The following is a 26074-nucleotide window of genomic DNA, read 5'->3' on the forward strand; positions in this document are numbered from 1 at the left end:
AAATTCGGAATTAAAAAAGAAGAAATATTAGAAGAGGAGTCTAGAGTCCATATAGAAATACAATTAGGAAATAACTGAAATTTGGAATTAAAAATAAGGAATATTAGAAGTAGAGTATAGAGTCTATATAGAAATACAATTAGGAAATAACTAAAATTCAGAATTAAAAATAAGGAACATAAGAATTAGAGTATAGAGTCCATATAGAAATACAATTAGGAAATAATACAAATTTGGAATTAAAAATAAAGAATATTAGAAGTAGAGTATAGAGTCCATATAGAAATACAATTAAGAAAAAAATAGAAATTCAGAATTAAAAAATAAGGAATATTAGAAATAGAGTATAGAGTCCATATAGGAATTTAAAACTAACTAAAATTTGGAATAAACATAATAAAATTAAAAGTACATATATTATTAAAGGAATAGAAAAAGGAGCCTCCACGTTCGCTCTCATGGCCTAGAAATTCTCATATTAATCGGAGAAAAAGAAAAAACAGAGTCCATATAGAAATACAATTTAGAAATAGCTGAAATTCGGAATTAAAAAAAAAGAAATATTAGAAGAGGAGACTAGAGTCCATATAGAAATACAATTTAGAAATAGCTGCAATACAGAATTAAAAAATAAGGAATATTAGAAGAGGAGACTAGAGTCCATGTAGAAACACAATTAGGAAATAACTTAAATTCAGAATTAAAAATAAGGAATATTAGAAGTAGAGTATAGAGTCCATATAGAAATACAATTAGGAAATAATAGAAATTCGGAATTAAAAATAAGGAATATTAGAAGTAGAGTATAGAGTCCATATAGAAATACAATTAGGAAATAATATAAATTCGAAATTAAAAAATAAGGAATATTAGAAGTAGAGTATAGAGTTCATATAGGAATTTAAAACTAACTAAAATTTGGAACAAACATAATAAAATTAAAAGTATATATATTATTAAAGGAATAGAAAAAGGAGCCTCCACGTTCGCTCTCATGGCCTAGAAATTCTCACATTAATAGGAGAAAAGAAAAAACAGAGTCTATATAGAAATACAATTTAGAAATAGCTGAAATTCGGAATTAAAAAATAAGAAATATTAGAAGAGGAGAGTAGAGTCCATATAGAAATACAATTTAAAAATAGCTGAAATTCGGAATTAAAAAATAAGGAATATTAGAATAGGAGACTAGAGTCCATATAGAAACACAATTAGGAAATAACTGAAATTCGGAATTAAAAATAAGGAATATTAGAAGTAGAGTATAGAGTCCATATAGAAATACAATTAGGAAATAATAGAAATTCAGAATTAAAAATAAGGAATATTAGAAGTAGAGTATAGAGTCCATATAGAAATACAATTAGGAAATAATATAAATTCAGAATTAAAAAATAAGGAATATTAGAAGTAGAGTATAGAGTTCATATAGGAATTTAAAACTAACTAAAATTTGGAACAAACATAATAAAATTAAAAGTAGAGTTTAGAGTCCGTATAAAAATACAATTTGCAAATAACTAAAATTTGAAATTAAGAAAAACATGGGAAGAAGAGTTTAAAGTTAATATATGTCGACGGGTGATACCCGTAGACCGGATATAGAGGGTATTGGGGTACGTTGGTACAAAGGTCCACGTAATACGACATCAAGCAAACAAAAGACGAAGATTATACTGGTTCAGGCCCCTTGATAGGTAATAGCCCTAATCCAGTTAATGTGGGACTATATGATGGAAAACACAGGTTACAAAGGGAACAATAGAACTCGATGAATCCGACGAGATCGTAGTCGAGTTGGTTCGACTAGATCTCCGGCGATTTGGCTCCTGCAGGCTCCGACTTCGTAGGCTGTGGGGGTTGTGTTGGCTCTGAGATTCGATGCCTTAGGTCCTTCCCGGGGGGTCCCTTTTATATCGCAGGTCAGACGGTTTCCAAGTAGAACTCGGAGACATCAGACCCTACACGATACATTGACGACCCAGTCTTGTCCGAGTAGGACTCTTTCCATCCGTAAACTCCGTGAAGGATTTCCTTAGTGCATGCAGAGAGTATCCGTATGCTCGTGGGTATGCCATACCGATATATGATGTATATCGGAGGGTAAAGGGTATGCCTAACCCGTAACCCTAACAGTAGCCCCCGACTTCTGTTTAAATGAACTCGTGTAACCATTCGTGACTTCTTGTGTTGAGGCTATTGTCGTTCCCGGTGTGAGAACCGTAGAGACAGGACGTAGTCGAGAACACCATGTGAAGCCCAACGGTTACGAGTGAATTTAAACTGAAGTCCAAAAAACTGCCGCGCGTAACGGACCCAGAAATTTCCGGCGGCTATCTCTCTCCTTTCCTTGGAATTCGCACCGTCGGTAGTGCGTCTATTTAAAGGAATTTTGGGGATCCATTTTGAAGTCTGCCTATTGTGAAGAAAACCTCCCGCCTGCAAGCGTTCTTCGTCTTCTTCGCTCCCACAAGAAACCCTAGCTAGTCGACCTCAACCCTTTCTCCGGCGATCTCCGATCGGCGATGGATCTCGGCAAATCATCCTCCACTAGCGCATCACTGAAGAAGCTTCAGGAGGACGGCGCCCTTCCCGGTCGTGGAACCATGGAAAGGGAAGCAGGAGGTACTGAACCCCAGCCTGTCTTAGGTCGCATGGTTGCGATCGAGGACTACATTCTCTGCGGTTTTCTCCCTCCACCTTCCAAATTTCTTCTCTTAGTTTTGAGCTTCTATGGTCTTTCTTTGCTCCATCTGAACCCCAATTCTATAGCCTTCCTTAGTATTTTTTCACATCTTTGTGAGGCCTACATTGGGGTAGAGCCCTTTCTCGATCTCTTTCGCTTCTACTACGAGTTGCATTGGATGGAATCCAACAGGGTATCTGGATGCGTTGGATTCCGACTTCGGGATGGCCTAAAGTCGCGTTATATCCCCTTCCAGTGTGCCTCCTCTCGCAGCAAATGGCGGACGAGGTGGTTCTACCTTCAGATAGAAGATTCGGATCCTGTCTTCGTTGTTCCTGAGGAACAACCAGACAAGATTTCGTATTGGACCGCAAAACCCCCTTTGACCCCTTCTCTTCAGTCATTCATCGATGTTGTTGACGATCTCCAAGTACGAGGTTTGTCGAGGTATGAAGTCGCTGCTGACTTCATTGGTAGACGGATCCAGCCGCTCCAGGCTCGAGCCCACCCAGCCTTTGACTATTCTGGACCGGAGGACGCGACCCGGGTTTCTCCTCGGGGCATCTTTCTCGCATTTATCCTGATATGCTTGTGTGCGCGTTCCTCCTGGCTCATCGAAATTTGGTTCTCGATTCACAGGTCTGAGCAGCGAAGCCATGGGACGTCGTGTCGGCCAGGTCATGATCAGTGGCCCGACGACGGCGGGTAATGTCCCCGTTCCCCTTTGCGAGAAGGGGGTGGCCGAACGCGATGCAGCCATCAATGTAAGTGTACTCAGTAGTCATTCTGCGTTTTTCTTCTGAGATCGCTTTGTGACTTTATAAAGCGTAGGCTCTTCCTCTGACTGACATCATCGGGCCGCTCGCGGACCATCAGGTGGCGGCGTCACTGAAAGAGAAGGTCGCCAAGGAGGCATCCGATGCTGCTACTGCCGCTGCCACCATAAGTGGTGGCAATGTTCCAACAAAGGGGAGGAAGTTCTCCTCTGTAAGTGGACATCGTCGCAAGGCATCTACCCCCTCGGTAAGCTATCCTGTTGTTTGATCACACAGCCAGAACACTTTTGCCTTACTTCGCATCAACTGTTCTCCAGGCCTCGGACGCGTCTCCCCCACCTCCACGACGACAGCGATTTGTGACACTTGGCGAGAAGTAAGTGGATGAATTTAAGTTTTCGCGATTTTGTTCGAGCGTTGTCTGAACCATAGCCATCTCATAGGGTGGCGCGGGCGAAGGCGGTGCAGGACGAGTCTGGAGGGACTTCCGGCGCGTCTCCCGCTGTAGCCTCAACGGATGTCGTGCTTGCGCCCAGGAGCCGCGAGGTGACGCCAAGCGGCCCAGCCAGCGATCCCGCGGCTGGTCGTGGTCCACCGGCTGCCGTCCTCACCTAGGAGGAGCTCCAGGTCGAAATGGGGCGTCTCCTCGAGGCTGGTGCTCGCGGCATTGGTCGCGAGATTGCGGAGGCGAGGTCGGCGGCGGTGTCGACAAACGAGCGCGCCGACCGGCTGGCACACGAGTTGGCGGAAGCTCGTGAAGACCTCAAGAAGATGGGGGAGTTGGTGGCCGGCAACGAGCGACAACGGCAAGGGCTCGAGCACCGTATGTCGGAGCTCGGGAACAATTTGTCGGAAATCCGTGGCTCGTTGCGGGTCACCTATACTGGTCTGCACCAGCTCGCCGGGGAGTGCGGCATCAAGTCTACCATCCCGGCGAATCCCGATGAGTTCTCGCTGAGATCTTCTCTTGCGGAGCTAGCGGCGGCGATGGAGGAGATTCCCTCCAAGCATGTGGCCCGGATCGAAGAGGAGACGTCCAACGGGATCTACACCGGGGCGTGCCACGTCCTTGCGTGTGTGAGGCTGGCGCATCCTGAACTCGATCTGCGCGAGATCTTGGATCAGGGGGCGGCTAGCGGCACGCGTAAGGAGGTGATGGAAGAAGTCGGCGACCTGGGGGGAATCTGTTCTCCCCCTTTTTGAAGAGTAGGATCTCTTGTACTCCTTAGATATGCTGTGTAAAACATCAATGGGTTTGAACCGCCTTTGTGCGTGTAGTCATTACCCTAGCTTTATTTTGATCTTGAGTACTTTTTGTCCCTTGTAGAGATGTTGATGACGAGGATGTCCAGCAGCGTGGGTAGCCTGAGTCACTGGCGATCATTCCAGCTCTTGCGTTTGAACCACATGCGTCGCCGGACAATGTAGGCCAGATCCTAGCCACGGGGACGGAGATGGCGACGACTTCCTTAGGTTAGTGGTCCCTTCATCCCTTTTTGCTCCTCCGACTAGGTCAGCCGTGTTCTCGAAAGAGAAGTGAAGCTTGACTTAGTTATTCCCACATTGAACAGATCTCGAGAGTGCTCTTGCTGGGCAAGATCGTCGTATCCAATATTGGAAGACGAAATTTGAAGTAGCAGAACTCGAGAGAACCATGCTGGCAGTAAAGAAGGAGCAAGCTGTGGAAATGCTCCGAGGTCGTGAGGTGTGGTTCAACTCGTACTTCAAGAGTTGCTGCACGTCCATGGCCAAGGTCTGTAGAGAGCTCCGAGTACCCCGTGGGGATCCCGAGGAGTCGGCGGCCGGATATATCTCGTGGCTGAACGGGGCCTGTGCTCAGCTCGAAGGCGTCGGCAAGGGCATCGACGAAGCCTTGAAGCAGGAGTGTCATCGATCGAGCCGATAAGCCGGAGGGCACGTGTTGGCCTGCCTACGAGATCATCGCCCGCGACTGGACCTTGATTTTCTCCGTGAAGGTTTTGCTCGTTCTCGGAGGACTCCGGCGGAGATAGACCACCTAGCGAAGTCGATGGCGCCGTTGGCGGAGAAGGTCTTCCAATCTATGGACTGGCATTGGCCTTCTTGGTAGTCTTTGTACCCTGTGATAGATATCTTAGGGAAAAGTGTAATATAGCCTTAGACTTGTGTAAGAATTGTAAGGAGTATTTTGTGAAATAGAAAAGAAATCTATCTTAACAAATCTTTCTTACTCCGGATATCGTGTGTAAGAGTGTGTTCTCAGTTCACGACTTTAGTCGGTCGTTTGAGTCGTACACTCTCCCTAGCCCCCGGCCTTGTCGTCGGAGGAGTTTTCTCGGAGGATAAGGCTCTTGAACCTTTGACATGCCTTGGTTGAATAAACACTGATCCTAGCCCCTAGCCGTGAAGTTGGAAAATTGATTTCCGATTACACGGCTTGGTTAATACGTACGGCGAGAACTCTTACACGACCAGGTTTTACATGGTCTTTCGTCTCTACAGGATCTAACAAGGCCTTGTCGGCTCTGGGCGTCCCCAGCCAAAGATCCCTTAGGTTCCTCGGAGGCCTTGTCAAGACGGCGTAAACGGACATGAGGATAGGTTTCAACGCTAGGTGTTATCTGGGTAAGGGATCCTCGGGCAGGAACACTTTGATTGTAATATGCGCCTAAGAATAGGCTTTCTTGATGCTGTAAGATGTCTTATAGGTATGGATGATATTGACTCATACATAGAATTTACGTAGTTGGTCAATGTTCCAAGAATTTGCCAACTCGCGACCGTCACCGTTTGCAATTTTGAATGCGCCTGGCCGCAAGACTTGTGTGATCGTGTAAGGTCCTTCCTATTTGGGTGAGATCTTGTTTCGCCCTGCTTGGCTTTGAACCCGTCGGAGGACGTAGTCGCCGATCAAAAGTATGCGTGCTCGGATGCGCTTCTCGTGGTACCGGCGGAGGGCCTGTTGGTAATTGGCTGCTGAGACGGCAACTCGTTCCTCGAGTAGATTCACATCGACGTTTCGCTGCTCCTCCTGATCCTTGTCGGAATGCTTCTGTAATCGTGTACTCTGATGTCGTAGCTCACTGGGGAGCATGGCCTCGGAGCCGTACACGAGGAAGAAGGGTGTTTCCTTGTTAGACGTTGTCGGTGTGGTGCGTACAGCCCATAGTACTGATGGGAGTTCTTCGACCCATTTTTTGTCATGTGACATGAGCCTGTCATAGACGCGGGTTTTAATCCCTTGTAGTACAATGCCGTTTGCCCTTTCGACTTGTCCGTTGCTTTGAGGGTGAGAGACCGAGGCGAAGCATATCTTGACTCCCAGCCCGATACAGTAATCCTAGAAATCGCGCTGATGAACTAGGAGCCGTTGTCGGTTATGATGCGGTGCGGTAGTCCGTATCTGCAAAATATCCCCTTGATGAATTTGATGGCGTTGTCGGCCTTGATTTCCCCCATGGATACTGCTTCGATCCACTTAGTAAATTTGTCGATCGCCACGAATAGGAACCTGTAGCCACCCCGTCCTCGTGGGAATGGCCCGAGTATATCTAGCCCCCAGCATGAGAACGACCAAGTAAGAGGGATAGTCGGGAGTGCTTGCGCGGGTAGCTTTGTGTGTTTACTGTGGAATTGACAAGCTTCACATTGCTGGACCATGTCGCATGCATCTTTGAGGGCGGTTGGCCAGAAAAACCCCTGTCGAAAAGCTTTCCCGACCAATGTCCGACTGGTGGCGTGTGACCCACAGATGCCTTCATGTATATCAAGGAGGAGGTGTCTGCCGTCGTCGGACGAGACGCATTTGAGAAGTACCCCGTTTGGTGCTTTCTTGTATAGATCGTTGCTGACCATACAGTAGATTTTTGCTTTACGAGTTATTTTCTCGGCCTCTGTATCGTCCTCGGGCAGCTCCTCGCTGTTGATGAATTTGATTAGTGGGATGCGCCAGTCATCTGTGGTCTCGATATCGGCAACGGCGCGTTCTGCCTTTGTGGCCTCCGAGCCAATGTCGGGGGTGGCCGGGCTAACTTCGCCGCTAACCTCTTTTACTGATGGCTTCGTCAGGATGTCTAGAAAAGTGTCGGGTTCGAGCGGTTCTCGTCTGGACGCACGTCGTGCTAGGTCATCTAGCTCGATGTTGTCCTTGCGGTAAACGTGTCGGACCTCGATCCCATCGAACCTTTTCTCTAACTTCCTGACTTTTGCGAGATACTTGGATAACTCGAGGTTAGAGCATTTATAATCTTTGTGCACCTGGTTCGTGACTAGCTCGGAGTCTCCTTTCACGATTAGTCGTTTGACCCCAAGTGCGGCTGCAGCTCTTATCCCGGTGAGTAGTCCCTCGTATTCGACTGTGTTATTGGTCGCCCTGAAGTTGAGGTGGATTGCGTGCTTGAATTGATCTCCGGAAGGAGACGTCAAGATAAATCCTGCCCCTGCTCCTTGGCTGTTGAGTGCACCATCGAACGCCATTGTCTACGTTTCGTTATCGACTTGGTTGTCTGATTTATTATCAGGCATAGTCCAATCGGCTACGAAGTCGGTGAGAACCTGGGACTTGATGGCTGTTCATGGCACAAAGTGGACATCAAACTGGCTCAGCTCGACTACCCATTTCGCAATGCGGCCGACAACGTGTTTGTTTCTCACAACTTCACCGAGCGGGAAGGAGGAGACAACTGTGACTCTGTGGGCTTGAAAGTAGTGGCGTAGCTTCCTTGATGTCATGATGACCGCATAAAGCAGCTTTTGGATCTGTGGATATCTTGTCTTTGCGTCATGGAGAGCTTCGCTGACGTAATAGACTGGTCGTTGTACTTTCTCTCTCTCGACAACAATGACGGTGCTAACGGAATATGGCGTGGCGGCAATATAGAGGAATAATTCTTCATTAGGTTGGGGAGCAACAAGTACAGGGGGGTTTGATAGGTAGCGCTTGAGTGCAACGAATGCCTCTTCGGCTTCCTGTGTCCATTGAAATTTGTCTTGTTTCTTCAGCAGAGCGAAGAAAGGTTGCCCTCATTCTCCCATCCTAGCGACGAACCTGCTCAGTGCTGCCATGCATCCGGTTAGCTTTTGTACTTCCTTGAGTCTTGTGGGCGACTTCATGTTCTCGATCGCCTTGATCTTCTCGGGATTTGCTTCAATTCCTCTGCCAGAGACAAGGAATCCGAGCAGCTTGCCCGACGGTACTCCGAACGTGCACTTCTCTGGATTGAGCATGAGGCGATATCGTCGGAGGTTGTCGAACGTTTCCCGCAGATCGTCAATCAATGAGTCGCTTGTCTTGGTCTTGACAACAATGTCGTCGACGTATGCCTCGACATTGTTGCCGAGCTGGTCGCTAAGTGCGCCCTGGACCGTGTGCTGGAAAGTATTCCCTGTGGTTATCAGTCCGAACTGCATCTTAACATAGCAAAATACCCCGAGTGGCGTGATGAATGCTGTCTTCTCTTCGTCCTCTTTTGCCATGCTGATTTGGTGGTAGCCAGAGTAAGCGTCGAGAAAGCTCAACAGCTCACAGCCGGCTGTTGAATCCACCAGTTGATCTATTCGAGGAAGAGGGAAGTGATCCTTGGACACGCCGTGTTGAGGTCGGTGAAGTCGACGCACATTCTCCATTTCCCGTTGGCCTTCTCCTTGGAAGTTGGCGACGAACTGCTGCCACAGGTCTGCCCACGAAGAGATCGAGTAGGGCGGGAGATGCATCAGCCATGAATGTGCAGAGCCTTTTAACGCAATTGGCAAATAATTCGCCAATGCGTTGTCGTCTGCTCCGGCAGTGTAGAGTACTATGGAGTAGACTTGAAGGAACTCTTCTGGGTCGGTGCTTCCATCGTACTTTCTATTGCTCCGGGTCGGAATCTCTCAGGCCATCGGACATCACGCAGGGAACGACTGAAAGCTCTACACCCAGCGCTGGGGGCGGTGGGTTGTCGGCGATCGTGTGTCCTTCGTGGATGTCTGTCTGATGATGAGGAAGACGAGGATGATGACGATGACGATGGGTCGCTTGGTTCCGGCGTACGATTACGAGGATGTCGGCCTAGCTCTCGAGAATCCTGTCGTCGTCTCCCGCTGTTGTCTCGGCGTCGGTCTCCATCATCGTCGTCATTATGGCGACGTCCTCGACCAGTATCGCCTGGCACCCACCGTTCGCGATCGTTGTGATCGTGGCGGTTGTGGCGGTTATCACGGTCTCGGTCTTCGTTTGAACGGTCTCCTCGATCTTCGTTATCATGACGCTGTGAAGAGACATGACGCCGGGAACGGTTCTCGTTGTCTCGTGCGCGTCGTGCCTCTCGGCGGCCGTTGAGGTGATCGCGGAGATCGCCAGTGCCGCGAGGTGGAGGGGTGGCTCGATGAGGCGATTCCCTCCGTTCAGGGTTTTCACCATTGGCATCACCAGTTGGTGGTTGTTCTGGGTGCGCTGCGGCAGCGGCCTCTTCGAACGCGTTGCTGAGGTTGGTCACTGATTCCCGTAGTCGTTCTATCCAACGCGCGAGATCGTCGTTGAGAACGGGATCGTAGGAGGTTTCCCTCAGTATAGCGTTGACGGCTCTGATGTGCTGGGCCGGAGTGGCCACTTGATTCTCCGCTTCTGCATTGGTGCGCGCTGACGTGCCGACATCATCGATAGCCAATACCTCCCGTGGCGCGCTCGTTGTCGATGATCCATAGTCTTCGAGGAGGTGCAAGACTGATGGTTCGTGGGGATCGATGTCGATTACCCCAACAAATCGATCTGAAGTTGGCGTCGCTCCTCGTTCCTTGTCTTTATCCCTAATGGGGATGTGATTGTTGGACCTTAGGAGATGGCGCCTTCATGGCACTGAGAAAGACCTTGCAGCTTGAGAGGTCGTGATTCTTTGTCTTATGGATAGGACAATAGACATCACGAGTTGGAGAAATACGCTGAATTCCACGCTCTTTGCAGGCGCGAATTTCAGCGCGGACGTTGAGAAAAACCCAGCAGGCTTGCAAAGTGTGTTTCCTGGTTTTGTGGATAGGACACCAGGACCTTGTCGCTTCGGAAGTCATCCTCGTCGGCTCGTGGTTCTTGTCGGAATGACAAGGTTTGGCCGCATTAGAATCCTTCTCGAGTTCGGATGTCGTCGATGTTCCGTTCTCCGCCTCGACAGGAGGATCTTTCGACATGGAGCCGTCTTGGTTTGTAGCCACTGCGTTCTCATTTCCGGTCATTGATGGACTGGCTGAGATCGGCATCGTGGTGTAAACTGGGAAGACGATTTCACCGACTTTGAGTCCACACTAGCATTGTTGAAGCACGGAATACTTGGTTGAGGTTGGTGTTGACGCTGTTGTCGACGAAGCTGGATGACATAGTAGTATAACCTTGAGCACCAAGTGCCCCTACCTGGCGCGCCACTGTCGACGGGTGATACCCGTAGACCGGATATAGAGGGTATTGGGGTACGTTGGTACAAGGGTCCACGTAATACGACATCAAGCAAACAAAAGACGAAGATTATACTAGTTCAGGCCCCTTGATAGGTAATAGCCCTAATCCAGTTGATGTGGGATTATATGATGGAAAACACAGGTTACAAAGGGAACAATGGAACTCGATGAATCCGGCAAGATCGTAGTCGAGTTAGTTCGACTAGATCCCCGGCGATTTGGCTCCTACAGGCTCCGACTTCGTAGGCTGTGGGGGTTGTGTTGGCTCTGAGATTCGATGCCTTAGGTCCTCCCCGGGGGTCCCTTTTATATCGCAGGTCAGGCGGTTTCCAAGTTGGACTCGGAGACATCAGACCCTACAGTCTTGTCCGAGTAGGACTCTTTCCATCCGTAAACTCCGTGAAGGATTTTCTTAGTGCATGCAGAGAGTATTTGTATGCGCGTGGGTATGCCATACTGATATATGACGTATATCGAAGGGTAAAGGGTATGCCTAACCCGTAACCCTGACAATATAGAAATACAATTTAGAAGTAACTGAAATTCGAAATTAAAGATTAAAGAATATTGAAATATGAGTTTAGAGTTCACATAGAAATACAATTAAAAATAATAAAAATTTAGAAATAAAAATAAATAATATTGGAAGAAGAGCATAGAGTCTATACAGAAATACAATTTACAAAAAAATAAATATTAAAATACGAGTCTAGAGTACATATAGTAATATATATAATTTACAAATAACTAAAATTTGATATTAAAAATAATTAATAACTAACACGTATATAAAATATAATATGAATATTACATATTAGTAGTTTTGTAAAGGTATTGCAAAATTTAAAATTATGTTGCCATTTTAATATATTTGAATAATATAATGAGAAAATATATATGCTATTATATAAGGGAAAATATAATAATGCTAGCCGCGCAATATGCGCGGGCCACCATGCTAGTTAATAATATGTTAATAACCTTTTCGTTTTATAAGTATGTCCTAACTTTATCTTCATCTTTTTTAAATGAAAACGAACAACACATAATGGTAATGCAGGATGCAATGGCGACATCTGAAAACGCAGTTCGATTGGACGCTAAGCTAGCGCTGGCGGTGACTTGGCCCTTACATCCGCGGCCAAAGCGCGCATGGACAAGTTGCAACTTGCAACTCACCAGCAGGCAGCAAACGCCTCCGTCTCTCGTTGCGTCTCAGGTATGGGCATGGCAGGTTAGAGGCTCGCGTTGCGTTAATTAGTTACAGCTGGGACGAGCCCTCCACACGATTTGCTGCCCCCCTACTCGTGTCAATCCGTCAGTGTCATCGTCTCATCGACCCATCGTCCGCTCAGTCGCTGACGCGGAGGCGGAGCCTTTGTGAGCTTTGGAGCTAGCGCGGCCCAGGCCTCCAACTAGATGACCAGATGCGTGGGCAAAATGCAGAGGAAAACGCCCGCACGGATGGCACGGGCGCACGGCACATCACCGCAAAAAAATTGTCGAGCAGGTGACGCCGATGCGCGACCTGACAGCGCGAGCCATGGCGCCGTCTCTCCGGGGTCCGGGCCGCTAGCATCTGCAGTATGCTGCTCACATCTCTCGCGCCATGTCTTATCATCATCTGCCTTGCAAATCTTGGCGCACTGGGGGACGCTGGATGGGACGGTCGATCGGTGGGATCATGCGACATATCGTCAGGCGGACATGCACTTAAGCTGAAGTCTTGGCGATGCATGGGTCAGGCAAATCTTGAACAGTAGGACACGCACTCAAACGGTATGGCACATTATTGGTGAAGAAAAATCTTGAGCAACTAGTTGAATACAACAAGTTTCTTCGTACTGCTCAAGATTGGTGTGGATTTGTAATGACCTACCGCTAAGTATATCTCTATGTGTGGTCATGTTCTCTCATTGGGGCTTACTATTAAGGCACCATAGAATGTTGTGTAAATGGTTGCAATAATGCATCTCGAACCATCGGAATCAACGGTTTGATTGGGTGTGTGGCAGGGCCCAAATAGGCATGATCATAGACAGTTCAACTGACTGCTCAGGACTCAGTAGGAGACAGAATCATAGAAACTAGCGACTCGATCTTCCTTCTTTACGGACGAATTGTCAAAGAAAGATTTCTGGCCGACAAGAAGCTTACACATCAGTCGAGTTTAAATGTCTTGTAGTCTATCCATACCTAGAATAGTAGGTATTTGAGAAATGCCGAGGGGTCTTCCGGCTAGCTCCACAAGGTGGTGGGCTAGACGACCTGGGTTCAAAGACTCACCCCTCCTAATTATTTGATATTAGATCCTTCCCTAATATTCTAGTTTTAGAATAGTAGGTACGTACGTACGTATAAAGCCAGAGTTCGGTATGTGCTTTTAAATGATACACATAAGTCATATATCGTCCTCTTATAACATTTCAGATAACATAGACTTTAACCATTAACCTACCTAAATAATTTTTCTATTACTTGTATTTACTTTTCCCATTCTCATATAACAAATTTTTACTCTCTCCGTTTCAGGTTATAAGACATTTTGACTTTGGTCAAAGTCAAATTATTTTAAGTTTGACCAAGTTTATAGAAAAAAATAATATTTTCAATTCAACACAAATTTATTATGAAAATATATTCAATTATTGATTTAATGAAACTAATTTGGTATTATAAATATTACTATATTTGTGCATAAACTTAGTTAAATCTGAAGTAGTTTGATTTTACTTTGACCAAAGTTAAAACATCTTATAACCTAAAAAGGAGGGAGTACCTTTACAAAGGCTAAGGCTATATTCTTTCCCCAGGATTCCCAACTCATCTCCTTCGTTTTATTTTATAAAGGCTAAAAGAGTCGATATGAAACTTGACATCGATGTTTTTCTCTTCTCTTTCCATGTAAACATATTTTCTACTAGTTGGCAAGACTAAGAACCCTTTGTTAATGACCGTTTTACATGCCGACGCTTCCATGTTAATCAAGGGATAAAACAAGGGAGAAAAATAAATGCCACCTGATTAACCAGTCAGGTAATGGTAATATCATAGATGTACGGCTTTATCAACTAGGCTGGTATGAGGGGCGGAGCCCAATGGGCTGGAGGGGTTCCCAGGCATCTGGCCTATTTTTAAAATTTAGTGCTTACCGCCCCTAATTTTGTATCTTAACTTGTCAACGAATTCAATTTTCGTCCTTCAACCAAAAAACTAGATATAATTGGTCTCTCAACTATTAAAACCGGTACAATATAGGTCCCATAGCGGTTTGGAGGGCAGTTTTTGCTAGCGTGGCGCCTATGTAGATAAATTGACTCGGTTTTCATCTAATGTGGCAGTGATATGGCAGTGACATGACAATTTGATTTGGAAAATAATAAAAACTGTGACCCCACATATCAGTTTTACCAAAAGAATGAATTAAAAAATAGTGGGGCCACGTAGGCCCCATATGTCATTCTCTGCCCATCCTTTTCTTCCTCCTCTCTCTCCCCATCCCTCCTCCGCTCTCTCCATGCGCCACTGGGTCATGGGGAGGTCCGGCGGCGGCGGCGGCGACGCAGGAGAAGGGCAAGGCGTTTGCGGCCGGAGCGCTGGGGGGAGGGGCTCCGTGCACGGGGCGCTGCCCGTCCCGAGAAGCTGCTCCTCGTCTTGGGCCGCGGCGTCGGCGCGGACCCCCCGCGGGGGCTTGGGGAGGAGTTCGGGGCCGCGGCGCTGCCCGTCTCCGACGAGCTGGAGCTCGCGCGGGCGCGGTGCTGGGAGCTGCACGACCGCGTCGTGGCGTCCCCTTCCCTGCCATGGCAGCCCGCGCGCTGCGGTCCATCCTCCGCCTCGTCGCTGCCGATCAAGCTGCCGTTCCTCGACTCGAGCGGGGCAGACCATGGGGCGCGGCCGCGCGGGCGGGGCCACTGCTCTCCACCAACCTGCCCACCTCGCCGCCCACCCCGCAGCTTGCTTGTCTCGTAGTATATGCAGTGTACAACTGTACATACAGAAGCGCAGGGAGAAGTAGCTGAGCTCGATTGCAGCCAATATTGGCTCGACGCAACATTGCCAATGTTATTGTGCAGCAGCTATATACAAATGGATTCAGACGAATAGTAAGTTCAGTAAAAGGGCAGCTGCATATCGATCCTACCATTGACATCGATCGACGCGGGAGCTGACTACTCTAAAGTCCTAAACGACACCATTAATCAATGGATAGCTAGCTAAAGGAAGAGTTCAACTGCATGTCTGCAACTCTGCATGCTTATGGTTCATCATGCATGATGTTTATGGTTGGGGGTTAAAGCCAGCGTGAAGTGAACACATGTGTTGTACTTCAACTACATTGGTAAGAGAGTATATAATTGGACTGAGCTGCGTTGGATGGATGTGAAGAAGAGCGAGACGGCACGAGGCAAGCAGCAGATGATGAGGCTGCAAAATGAGAAGGAACAAGAGCAAGTGATGACGACGCGGTCGTGCATCTCCTAACACAGCACCCGCGCGAGCTCCAGTTCGTCGGAGATGGGTGGTGCCAAGGCACCGAACTCCTCCACGAGCCCCGCGCGGGGTCCGCGCCGACGCCACGGGCGAAGACGAGGAGCAGCAGCTTCTCAGGGCGGGCGGCGCCCCGTGGAGCCCCTCCCCCAGCGCTCCCGCATCATCGCCGCTGCCGCCACCGCCGGACCTCCCCATGGCCCCGTAACCTGGAGAGAGAGTGGAGAGAGGAGGAAGAAGAGGATGGGGTGAGAATGACACGTGGAGCCCAGAGCCCTACTATTTTTTAATTCATACTTTTTGTGTAACTGACACGTGGGATCATAGTTTTTTTTATTATTTTCCAAATCAAATTGCCACGTTAATGCCACATCACTGCCACGTCAGATGAAGACCGAGTTAATTTAGCCACGTAGGCGCCACATCAGCAAAAACCGCCCTCCAAACCGTCATGGGACCTATATTGCACCGATTTTGATAGTTGAGGGATCAATTGTATCTGGTTTTCTGATTGAAGGACGAAAATCGGATTCGTTGACAAGTTAAGGGACCTCGGATGAACTTATTCCTTTTACCATATGGGAACCCTTGGCCCAACTTGGTGCACCACCCTTTGGCCCATACGCAACGCTAGAAAAGAGAATGCCCTGGACTGGACGCCTCGATCGCTTCGCTGGTTGCTACGCCACGTCGCACGCCCGTAGAGGCGAACCTTCCTTTCCTTTTTATTTTTTTCTTTTTCCCTAATCTCGGATTCTAATTCGCTCCATCGTTTCGAACTGCCGCACCACTCGCCGCCTCACCCTGACGCCCTCAGGCACCATCGTCCCATCGCCGTCGATGCCGTCTTACCGTAGAGCCGGAAGAATCGATCAGCACGGCAAGTTGCAGTTCAGTTCAGAGTCAGCCCCGCACTTAATTTGCTTACTTGCCATCTGTGCTACTAGATTGCTTCTGCTTCTCGTATAAATAGGGACAGAGGAAAGGTATCTATCTTTCTTTTCTCATTCTAATCAAGTTTATCTGATTTGTGCAAATCTCTAAAATTAAAAGTGTTGTCTGAATTATGTGAAGTTGATTAATGTTTTTTCTTTCGTTTTTCCATATTAGGGTTTAAGAAATTGAACTTTCAGTCTCTAAATGAGAACTTCGATAATCAAGTAACCGAGTAACAGTTATTTTAAAGTTGTTTCATTTTTATTTTTAATAACTTCGCTCTGAATGTATGAAACTATCCAATTGACAGGTTATGGACAAATTTCTGTAAAAGAAAGCGCCGGATAGTATCAATAATACAACCGCAAGGAAATCATGTCCAGAAATAGATGATATAGTTGGGAACATGAGATTGAATATGAGAAAAATTGCCAATTGATCGCTCTATGAAAATGAGAAAATGAGAACATGAGAGTATACTAGAAGGTAGTTCTTGTTTATGACTAGATGTATACAATTTTAGTGCAAAATTAAGATATGCATGTTTTTGTTTAATGTAGGTCATTGACTATTGGTATCTTTCAGGATGTATTTTGTCTATCTTTTACGATTTTCTTCATGTTCCCCTCCACAGCTTCCTTTCCTCCTACATTTTGGTAAGAATTTTTGCTCGCTACTCATTAATGTTAGTTTTAAAACTTGTCTATAAATAGTAAAATATCATTATTTAGAGCAATGTGCCGCTATATATGTGATAAAGTGGTACACTCCCCTCGATTATGTTCCAGCTCCACACGACTGGTATGTTTTCAATTGGATCCGATGTAAGAAATTTATCATTGGCTTCCATTTGTTTAAGCATGTCTTGAGAGGACGTGCTCTTAAGTGTTCGAGTATGTAATTGTGTGCTTGTGCGTTGTCTTCCATGTAATAAAAATATTCCCATAATAACAATATGAAAACTTAAAATGAAACAGAAAAAAAAAGAAAATATATATTAATTTTGTATACAAATTTCAATTAGTGTAAGTTACAATAAAAGATAAACAGGATTAGAGTAAATTATAGGGAGAATTGTGTTCTAGCCTCTGCTTTGAGTTGTAATTGTCATTTCACCCTTCCTTTTTGAGAAAATCTATAAAATACCATCGACAAGCACCCTAATCCTAGAAATACCATCGACAAACGTAACTTCCTAAAATTGCCATCGTACAAATCTATTTCTCCCAGAAATACCATCACACCGTAACTGTTGTTAACACCTCTCCGTTAAGTTGTATGAAAAGACAATCTTACCCCTATGCAACCATTCGCTCACACAACATCATTCTGTATTGTTTGCCCACACAACATTATTTTGCATTGATGTATATTTATGTTACCTTCTAAATTCACAGACATTATTATTTTGTTATCAATCAAATTATTTCAGAATTAAATTCACAAATAAATTTCACACATTTTTCCATCCAAAATATTTCAGAAATTTTGCTATCAATCATCAGGGTTGTGATATGAGCAAAAAATAGGGCTATTAATAATTTCAGAAATTTTGCTAGCAATCTAAGCTAAATATCACTGCATGGTTTCAGAATTGAGTACAACAGGTAGACTGCCTGACAATAAAATAGAGCTACCATCAATCATTTTTCAATTCCTTGGTTTACATCTTTCAGACATTGAACATACAAACTAATAATCAAGTCAAAACTCGCCGGCTCCTGCGACCACCGTGTTGTCGCATGCGGCCCCTGCGTCATCCCCTGTGCTGCCGCCTGCCACCTCCTTGCCGCCCGTCGCGTCGACACCTGGGATCACCGTGAGGACGCCTGCTGCTGATGCGCCGCTGCCTAGGAGCCCCGCGGTACCGCCTGGGGGTCCCACGGCGCTGCCTGGGAGCCCCGTGCCACCGCCTTGCCGCCGTCACCCATCGGGAGCTGGATCGGGTTAGGTTTAGGGTTTCATCTTTTCCCAATTTTTTTCCTTTACGGGTGGATTGGGATAGTATAATTTGGAGTGAGGGCAATTTGGCCATTCTTGTAAAATATTTTGTTCTAACGGTGTGATGGCATTTCCGGGAGAAATAGGCTTGTACGATGGCATTTTCAGGAAGTTGCGCTTATCAATAGTATTTCTGGGATTAGGGTGCTTGTCGATGACATTTTATAGATTTTCTCTTTCTTTTTAGGTTTATGATTTTTATCCTCGCTTTTTCGAACCAAAGCTGTAGTTTACCCCTTTTTGGGATAGCTGTTAGGTGGGTCCAGACATAGCCAGTGGAAATACACATGCAAATGGAAATCAACTTTAGTTAGATGATGAAGTTGTGGGTGCATAAATCGTCCCATTAGTATTCAGATCATATTACCAAAAGGTAACAACTTATACATGTGGATGTTTTCTTGAGCATGAGTTAAAAGAAGTCGCACTGGTAAGTGAGTAATTGCGTGTTTTTTTATTAAATAAAAAATATGTGCAAATGCCAAATTTGCGCAGTTTTTAACACTGCAACCAAATATATCTTTCTTGCAAGAGAGTGTATGGTTAAGAATCTATCTATTATATTATTAAAACAGCTTTGAAAGGAGACACCACGTTCGCTGTGGGAGGCTAGAAATTTCCACATTAATCGGAGAAAAAGAAAAAAAGAAAAGGAGAGTCCAAGTAGAAATACAATCTAAAAATAGCTGAAATTCGGAATTAAAAATAAGCTATATTGAAAGAAGTTTCCATATAACAACCCAATACGAGATTAATACAAATTCGAAATAAAAATAAAATAAAATCCGAAATTATAAAATAAAAGGAGAGTCCAAGTAAGAATACAATTTAAAAATAGCTGAAATTCGAAATTAAAAATAAAGAATATTGAGAGAAGAGTCTATATAAGAACGCAATACGAGATTAGTTAATATTCGGAATAAAAATAAAAAAAATCGAAATTAGCAAAAAGAAAAAAAAATTTAAAGTAGGAATACAATTTAAAATCAACTGAAATTCGGAATTAAAAATAAGCAATAGTGAAAGAATAATCCATATAAGAAACCAATATGAGATTAATTAATATTCAGAATAAAAAATAAAAGAGAGTTCAACTGAAATTCAAAAGATAAAAAAATAAAAATATTAAAAAAAACACTATACGGTATTAATTAAAAAAATTAAATTAGAAAAAGAAAAAAAGATTTTAATTAGGAATAGTGGTGGCAGTTGATACGATATATAAAACTGTTAGTAAAACATCAAATAGAATCCTAATGATGATTAAAAGGAGGGACGGGCAAGACGGTTGCCGGGACTTCTAGAAAGTAAAAAAAACCCATTGATAAACATATTCGATTTTTAAAATCTCAATGAGAATAAAAAGGAGAAGCAGCGTGCGCGGGGTGTATAGGAGTATAGTTGCAGACCGCCGACGGTTGGCGGGATTTCTAGAAAATAAAAAATAAATTCCAACGATAGTTATATTCGATTTTAGAATCGCAATGAAAATAAAGAATAGGCGGCGGATGGGCCGTAGAGGTGTATAGTGGCATCGTTTGACGGGACTTCTAAAAATTATAAAAAATGAAACCCAACAAGAAAATAAACTCTAAAAACTACAAGGTCCAATTTTTAAATGTTCGGAACTTCTAAAAAGTAAAATTAAAACAATGATAATCATGATACATTTTAAATTTCAATGACAATAAAGAGGGGAGGCAGCGGGCAAGCCATAAAGGAGTACAATGGCAAAACCGCTGACGGTTTGGCGGGACTTATAGAAAGTAAAAAATTGAACCCGAACGATTATTATGTTCGATTTGTAAAATCCCAATGACAATAAAGAGAAAAGACAATGGACGGGCCGTAGATGAGTATAATGGCAGCGTTTGACGGGACTTCTAGAAGTTATAAAAACGAAACCCAATGAGATAATAAACTCAAAAAACTATAAGATCCAATTTTTAGAGGTTTCAAGGAGAATGAATAGAAATAGTGGTAGACCGAGGAAACAAAAGAAGGATATGACAGAAGTAAGAGGTAGCAGCTGGTGTGACTTCTAAAAAGTATATAATTAGAAATACAAGGATAGCTATTTAATAAATCTTAAGTAAAATCATGCTGAAAAATATATGGTTTTGTTTGGGTGCTAGCCGCGCAATTGCGCAGGCCACCCGGCTAGTTTATTGAAATATCTTCAAAGAGAACTCTCTTATTAGTTATTAGAGCTTTTATATGTCATGTAGGATGACCTGAAGTAATAAATATAATTTCGCAAAAAAAATAAGTAATAAATATAACACCATGTTTTCTCGACATGTTACAGGTTTGGGCATTTGGCACAGAAATTTCTTACTGAAGAACACCCACAAATACGCATATTTTCTGCCCACGAGGATTTGTGGTTTGGGATGGTGCCATACTTTCACAACTTCAACACTCCCACCAAAATTTATCCGTGTCCCTCAGCTATATATTCGAAGATATGTCAAGCACACATGTACGAATAAATACTGCCAATCCAGACCAGTAAGTTAATTAATTACCGGGTAACGATCTGTTTGCCAATCACTTACCGTGTATCGTTCTTTTCAGTAGGAGTACAATTTTCCAGCGCGACCACGATACGGATACAGGACCTGAACCGGCGGTTTTTCGCCTGCTGGTACCGTGTTGCGACGTGACCGCCTGTATTTCTCATGTCAAAGTTGGCATCCTGTATCAAGTGGTAATGATCGAGCTACTTTGTCCGGGACACAAGTCAGGCCCACAGTTTTCTAGCCCAGTTGTTATGGGAAGGTCCAGTTGAGTCTCATCGAAACCCAATTCTTGTTATTTGTTCTCTTTTCTCCATACTATTGCAACGGATTTAAAAAAACAATTTATTGCATATATATTGTTAAAGCCTTTAAAATAAGTCATTCTTATTTTCTAATATACCATATAGCAATGAAAAATTCCATGATAAGATTCTTTGATATGCAACGGCAAGTTATATTTCTATGTTGATTTAGCCCATTGTAAGGGGTTTCTATGGCCCGATAAACATTTGTGATCCTATTCGTATTGCTTTGTATTCATTTTATTTGATAGTTTTTGTTTTTGTTTCTGAATTTGAAAATAATATTAAAAAACTAATGTGGTAGAGGTAGTTTCTGTCCTTCTCCGCTTCGTTTCCCCTAGTCCTATGCACACAATATGTCAATATGCTACTGGAAAGAATGCAGAATTGGAGAAGAGTCAATGTTGCATGTCAACTTGTTAGTATAAGTACAGCCTGTTAGGTCACATCTTGTGTTTCTTTATTTTTCTTTTTAAATGCAACTCACATGATTCAGCGAACTACGGAAAACAAAATATAGAAGCATCCGCAAACTTCTGGGTTTAATGTAACCGTCTCATCTTTGTCTTCCGTAAAAAAATGATCATGTTCTACTGTATCCTACTAAATTATACTCCCTTTCGCAGCTGTTAATATACGCTTTAGCTACCCACCCGGGGTTTCTACTTTCTGTACATTTAGCTACCCACGCGTTCAGGCTACAACCTACAAAAATGGGGAACAGTGGACTAAAAGGTTTTCCAAGTGTAATCACGAGATCCCTGATGAAATTGGTTGTGGCTGGCCTTTCCTTCTTATGGCTGAGGACTGTGTTGCAGTCATTTTCTCTCCCATAGCTGTCCTTATATGGTGATCCTGATTCCACATAGTGTAGCACCGGGGAGTGGATTCTAATCCCTCGAGGGGATATCCTCTCGTATACCTTTTTCTTCTAAATTCGATGCAAATAGTTGTGAAAAAATCTGAAAAAAATTGACAATGTAGAGTATAATGATACCTACTAGTCCACCAAAATTCATGTTCAAATTCGATCTACACATCGAGAAACAAAAAAGACAAATTTAGATATAAACAGTACGCTACTATTCATACGCTGAATTTGTCTTTTTTATATCTCGACGTGTGAGTTGAGTTTGGACTTAAGATTTTGTGAAGTTGTATATATGTGTTGTATGAATATTGTCAAATTTTTCCAGAATTTTTCATAACCATTTAGATGGTTTTTGAGTAAACGAGGGAACATCCCCTCGAGGGATTAGAATAGTTTCCCGTAGCACCGCTCTTGTTTATATAAGTTACCCATTGTGTATATATATATATATGCCTCAATGGTTTTGACCAGAAGCTGCCGGGGATCTAGCACCATGGCATGCAATGGCTCACGAGCCGTCAGGTGAGCCCTTGTGCCAATCAGTTATTTCCAGCACAAACTTCAGATCACTTATTAACTGGTTATTGCCAGTTCTCTAAACATGAGCATGGTAGATGTGTTTAACCAACCTGACATCTTCAGATCACTCAACAAATATTTCAGCTTGATCAATGTGCTTGATAGAATTCACAGCTAGTTAAAGTTGAGCGAATTATATGCTTGGTACAGCAGAATCTGTAAGAAAAAACCCTTGTTTCTTCAGGTTTCAGAATGACATGGAGCTCCCGCACTGGAAAACATCAAGCGTGCCGGAGTGCACGTCGTCGAGCAGGTCGACGAAGCACGGCAAGGCTCAACACCAGCAGCAGCAGCACCACGACCCGAGGAAATGGCGGCGAGGCGGCGGCGGCGGCGGCAGCCTCAAGGACCGGGTGCTGTCGCGGGCCTTCTCGGAGGAGCTGGAGTCGCTGATGAGCTCCGGGGCGAACCACCTCTTCTTCGACCCGCGCGGGCAGTTGATCCACCTGTGGAGCAAGATCTTCCTCGCCGCCTGCCTCGCCTCCCTCTTCGTCGACCCGCTCTTCCTCTACCTCACGGGGACGAGGCAGAACATGTGCATCGAGCTGAAGTACTCGCTGGCGTTCACGCTCTCCATGATCCGCTCCCTGCTCGACCTCTTCTACGCCGCGCACATCTTCTTCCGCTTCCGCACCGCCTTCATCGCCCCCTCGTCGCGCGTGTTCGGCAGGGGCGAGCTCGTCATCCAGCCCTGCAAGATCGCCAGGAGGTACCTCGCCGGCACCTTCTGGTTCGATCTCGTCACCGCGCTGCCCCTACCGCAGGTAACACGAACACGAACACAAACCAACCTGTCGGAGTCAGAGCACAGGACATGAACGGTGGTGTTTCTTGGCGTGCGTGCGCGTGCTGCAGTTCGTGATATGGATTGTGATACCGAAGCTGAAAGAGTCCGCGACGGCCAACCGGAAGAACATCCTCCGCTTCAGCATCATCTTCCAGTACCTGCCGCGGCTGTTCCAGATCTTCCCGCTCTCGAGGCAGATCGTCATGGCCACCGGCGTCATGACGGAGACCGCGTGGGCCGGCGCCGCCTACAACCTCATACTCTACATGCTCGCGAGCCACGTACGCGTCACTCTCACGTCACGACGGCGCTTGCACATATACATGCACACTCTACATGTGCACTGAACTTGTTGACAGATGTTGTGTGACGTACGTGCAGGTGCTGGGAGCACTGTGGTACCTCTTCTCGGTGCAGAGGCAGGAGGCGTGCTGGCGAGAGGCGTGCCACGTGGAGGGCCCGTCGTGCCAGACCCTGTTTTTCGACTGCAAGACGGTCAGCAGCAACAGGACGATGTGGTACGAGCTGAGCAACATTACGAGCTTGTGCACGCCCAGCAATGGCTTCTACCAGTTCGGCATCTACGGCGAGGCGCTGGACAACGGGCTGACGTCGTCGTCCTTCACGCAGAAGTACTTCTACTGCTTCTGGTGGGGGCTGAAGAACCTGAGGTACGGCACTGATCGATCGAGCGATCATAGTGAACTGAAACTACTTTAAATCACGTCCCGGTTTTCTGATTTACTTCGAAAACTGTTGGACAGCTGCTTGGGGCAGAATCTGTCGACGAGCCTGTTCATCGGGGAAATAACATTCGCAACCGTCATTGGCGTTCTTGGGCTGGTGCTGTTTGCTCTGCTCATCGGCAATATGCAAGTAATTTCCTCTATACCATATCAAAGAAATCGTAAGCGATGACCACTAGAACTCATGTGCCTGACATGAATGCATGTCGTCGTGATGCTGTGTCTCCGACGGACACGCGTGCAGTCTTACTTGCAGGCGACGATGGTGCGGCTGGAGGAGTGGCGGACGAAGCGGACGGACATGGAGCGATGGATGAACCACCGGCAGATACCGCAGCCGCTGAAGCAGTGCGTGAGGAGGTACCACCAGTACAAGTGGTTGGCCACCCGCGGCGTCGACGAGGAGGCGTTGCTCGAGGACCTCCCCATGGACATCCGCCGCGACATCAAGCGCCACCTCTGCCTCGACCTCGTCCGGAGAGTAGGCACCCTGATCAATGCATGCACGGCCGAGCTCGGGTGCTAAGTGCGCCGCTGATGTAAATGGTGGACGCGTGCTTGTTATTGCAGGTGCCGCTGTTCGACGAGATGGACGAGCGGATGCTGGAGGCGATCTGCGAGCGGCTGCGGCCGGCGCTGTACACGAGGGGCACGCGGCTGGTGCGGGAGCTGGACCCGGTGGACTCCATGCTGTTCATCATCCGGGGGTACCTCGACTCGTACACGACGCAGGGGGGCAGGTCGGGGTTCTTCAACTCGTGCCGCATCGGGGCGGGGGAGTTCTGCGGGGAGGAGCTCCTGCCGTGGGCGCTGGACCCGCGCCCCGCCGCGTCGCTGCCGCTGTCCACGCGCACCGTGCGGGCCGTGTCGGAGGTGGAGGCGTTCGCGCTCGTCGCCGACGACCTCCGGTTCGTGGCGTCGCAGTTCCGGCGCCTGCACAGCGCGCGCATCCGGCACAGGTTCCGCTTCTACTCCCACCAGTGGCGCACGTGGGCGGCGTGCTTCATCCAGGCCGCCTGGCGCCGGAACAAGCGGCGCCGCGCGTCCATGGAGCTCAGGATGCGGGAGGGCGGCGAGGCGCGGCCGGGAGGGAGCGTGAGGTGTCGTCGGCACAGCTGCGACGGCAAAGCGCTCATCAAGAAACCCATGGAACCGGATTTCACCGTCGAAGAAGAGGACTGATCTAATCGAATAGATCGATCATACTGTGTTTTCTGTTCAGTTAGCTAGTCATGTTACGTTCTGATGTACTTTTGCTTTGAGTGGTGTGTAATAAGTTGAGCTGCTTGTATCAACTTGAAGTTGCATTTTGTGTAAGTATTTAGACGCTTTTGCTAGATATACATTGGTCCTGTGAATGTTCTAGATATACATTTAGACGCTTTTGCTAGATCGGGAAAATTGGTTCTGTGAAACTGTGACATATATTGAAAGATGTCGTTCACTAGTAGCAATGGCTAAAAAAAATTTCGGATGATCGATCCTCTTCTCTCTTTTTTCCCTTTTGCATTTTCCTCCTCTTTCTTTCTTTGTCCTCCTTCCTCCTCTAGTTCCTGGAGACCGAAGCACCCTTGACGCCTCCCTCCTTTGAGTTATAGAGTACAAAATATTGTCCAGCATTACGAGTACACAATTTCAAAATTGTTTTCTTTGAGCTTCATTAGAGGTTACTCGCTAGTACTAAGCCTGAGTTCTTTCCTCTCCTTTCCCAACAAATCTTCCTCTTTTTTTGCACGAACGTTTTTCAAACTATTAAACGGTGCATTTTTTACAAAATTTTTCTATAGAAAAGTTGTTTAAAAAAAATCATATTAATACATTTAAAAAAAGCTAATACTTAATTAATTATACGCTAATGAGCTGCTCTGTTTTACGTGCACCAATGATTACTTTCCAACTGTGTCTACTGAACACAACCTAAGTATAAGTATAGTTAATGCTAATCTACTCACTAATTTCGGAACTTTTGCTGAAAA

At 45.7% G+C, this 26074-nt stretch overlaps 2 protein-coding genes across 2 annotated transcripts; one reads left to right on the top strand and one right to left on the bottom strand.

Moving 5' to 3' along the window:
* Positions 1-6801: 6801 nt before the first annotated feature.
* Positions 6802-7917, bottom strand: LOC136355278 (uncharacterized). Its single transcript, XM_066307664.1, has one exon. It carries the CDS (start codon positions 7915-7917, stop codon positions 6802-6804), a length of 1116 nt encoding a protein of 371 aa, XP_066163761.1.
* A 14433-nt stretch (positions 7918-22350) lies between these two features.
* On the top strand, positions 22351-25573 carry LOC4330041 (protein CNGC15b). Its single transcript, XM_015768500.3, has 7 exons — positions 22351-22508; positions 22750-23329; positions 23421-23633; positions 23734-24023; positions 24117-24228; positions 24343-24579; positions 24669-25573. Exons 1-7 carry the CDS (start codon positions 22444-22446, stop codon positions 25278-25280), a joined length of 2109 nt encoding a protein of 702 aa, XP_015623986.1. The 5' UTR covers positions 22351-22443; the 3' UTR covers positions 25281-25573.
* The last annotated feature ends 501 nt before the right edge of the window (positions 25574-26074 follow it).

Source organism: Oryza sativa, chromosome 2, assembly GCF_034140825.1.
Source record: "Oryza sativa Japonica Group chromosome 2, ASM3414082v1".
Classification (NCBI taxonomy): domain Eukaryota; kingdom Viridiplantae; phylum Streptophyta; class Magnoliopsida; order Poales; family Poaceae; genus Oryza; species Oryza sativa.

What these genes read in the sequence shown, in the direction of transcription:
- LOC136355278 (XM_066307664.1), bottom strand. Translation starts at nt 7,917, where the DNA reads ATGGCGTTCGATGGTGCACTCAACAGCCAAGGAGCAGGGGCAGGATTT.
- LOC4330041 (XM_015768500.3), top strand. Translation starts at nt 22,444, where the DNA reads ATGGTTTTGACCAGAAGCTGCCGGGGATCTAGCACCATGGCATGCAAT. An exon ending in AATGGCTCACGAGCCGTCAG is followed by an intron (nt 22,509 to 22,749) that starts GTGAGCCCTTGT and finishes TTGTTTCTTCAG; the next exon opens with GTTTCAGAATGACATGGAGC. An exon ending in GCCTCGACCTCGTCCGGAGA is followed by an intron (nt 24,580 to 24,668) that starts GTAGGCACCCTG and finishes TTGTTATTGCAG; the next exon opens with GTGCCGCTGTTCGACGAGAT.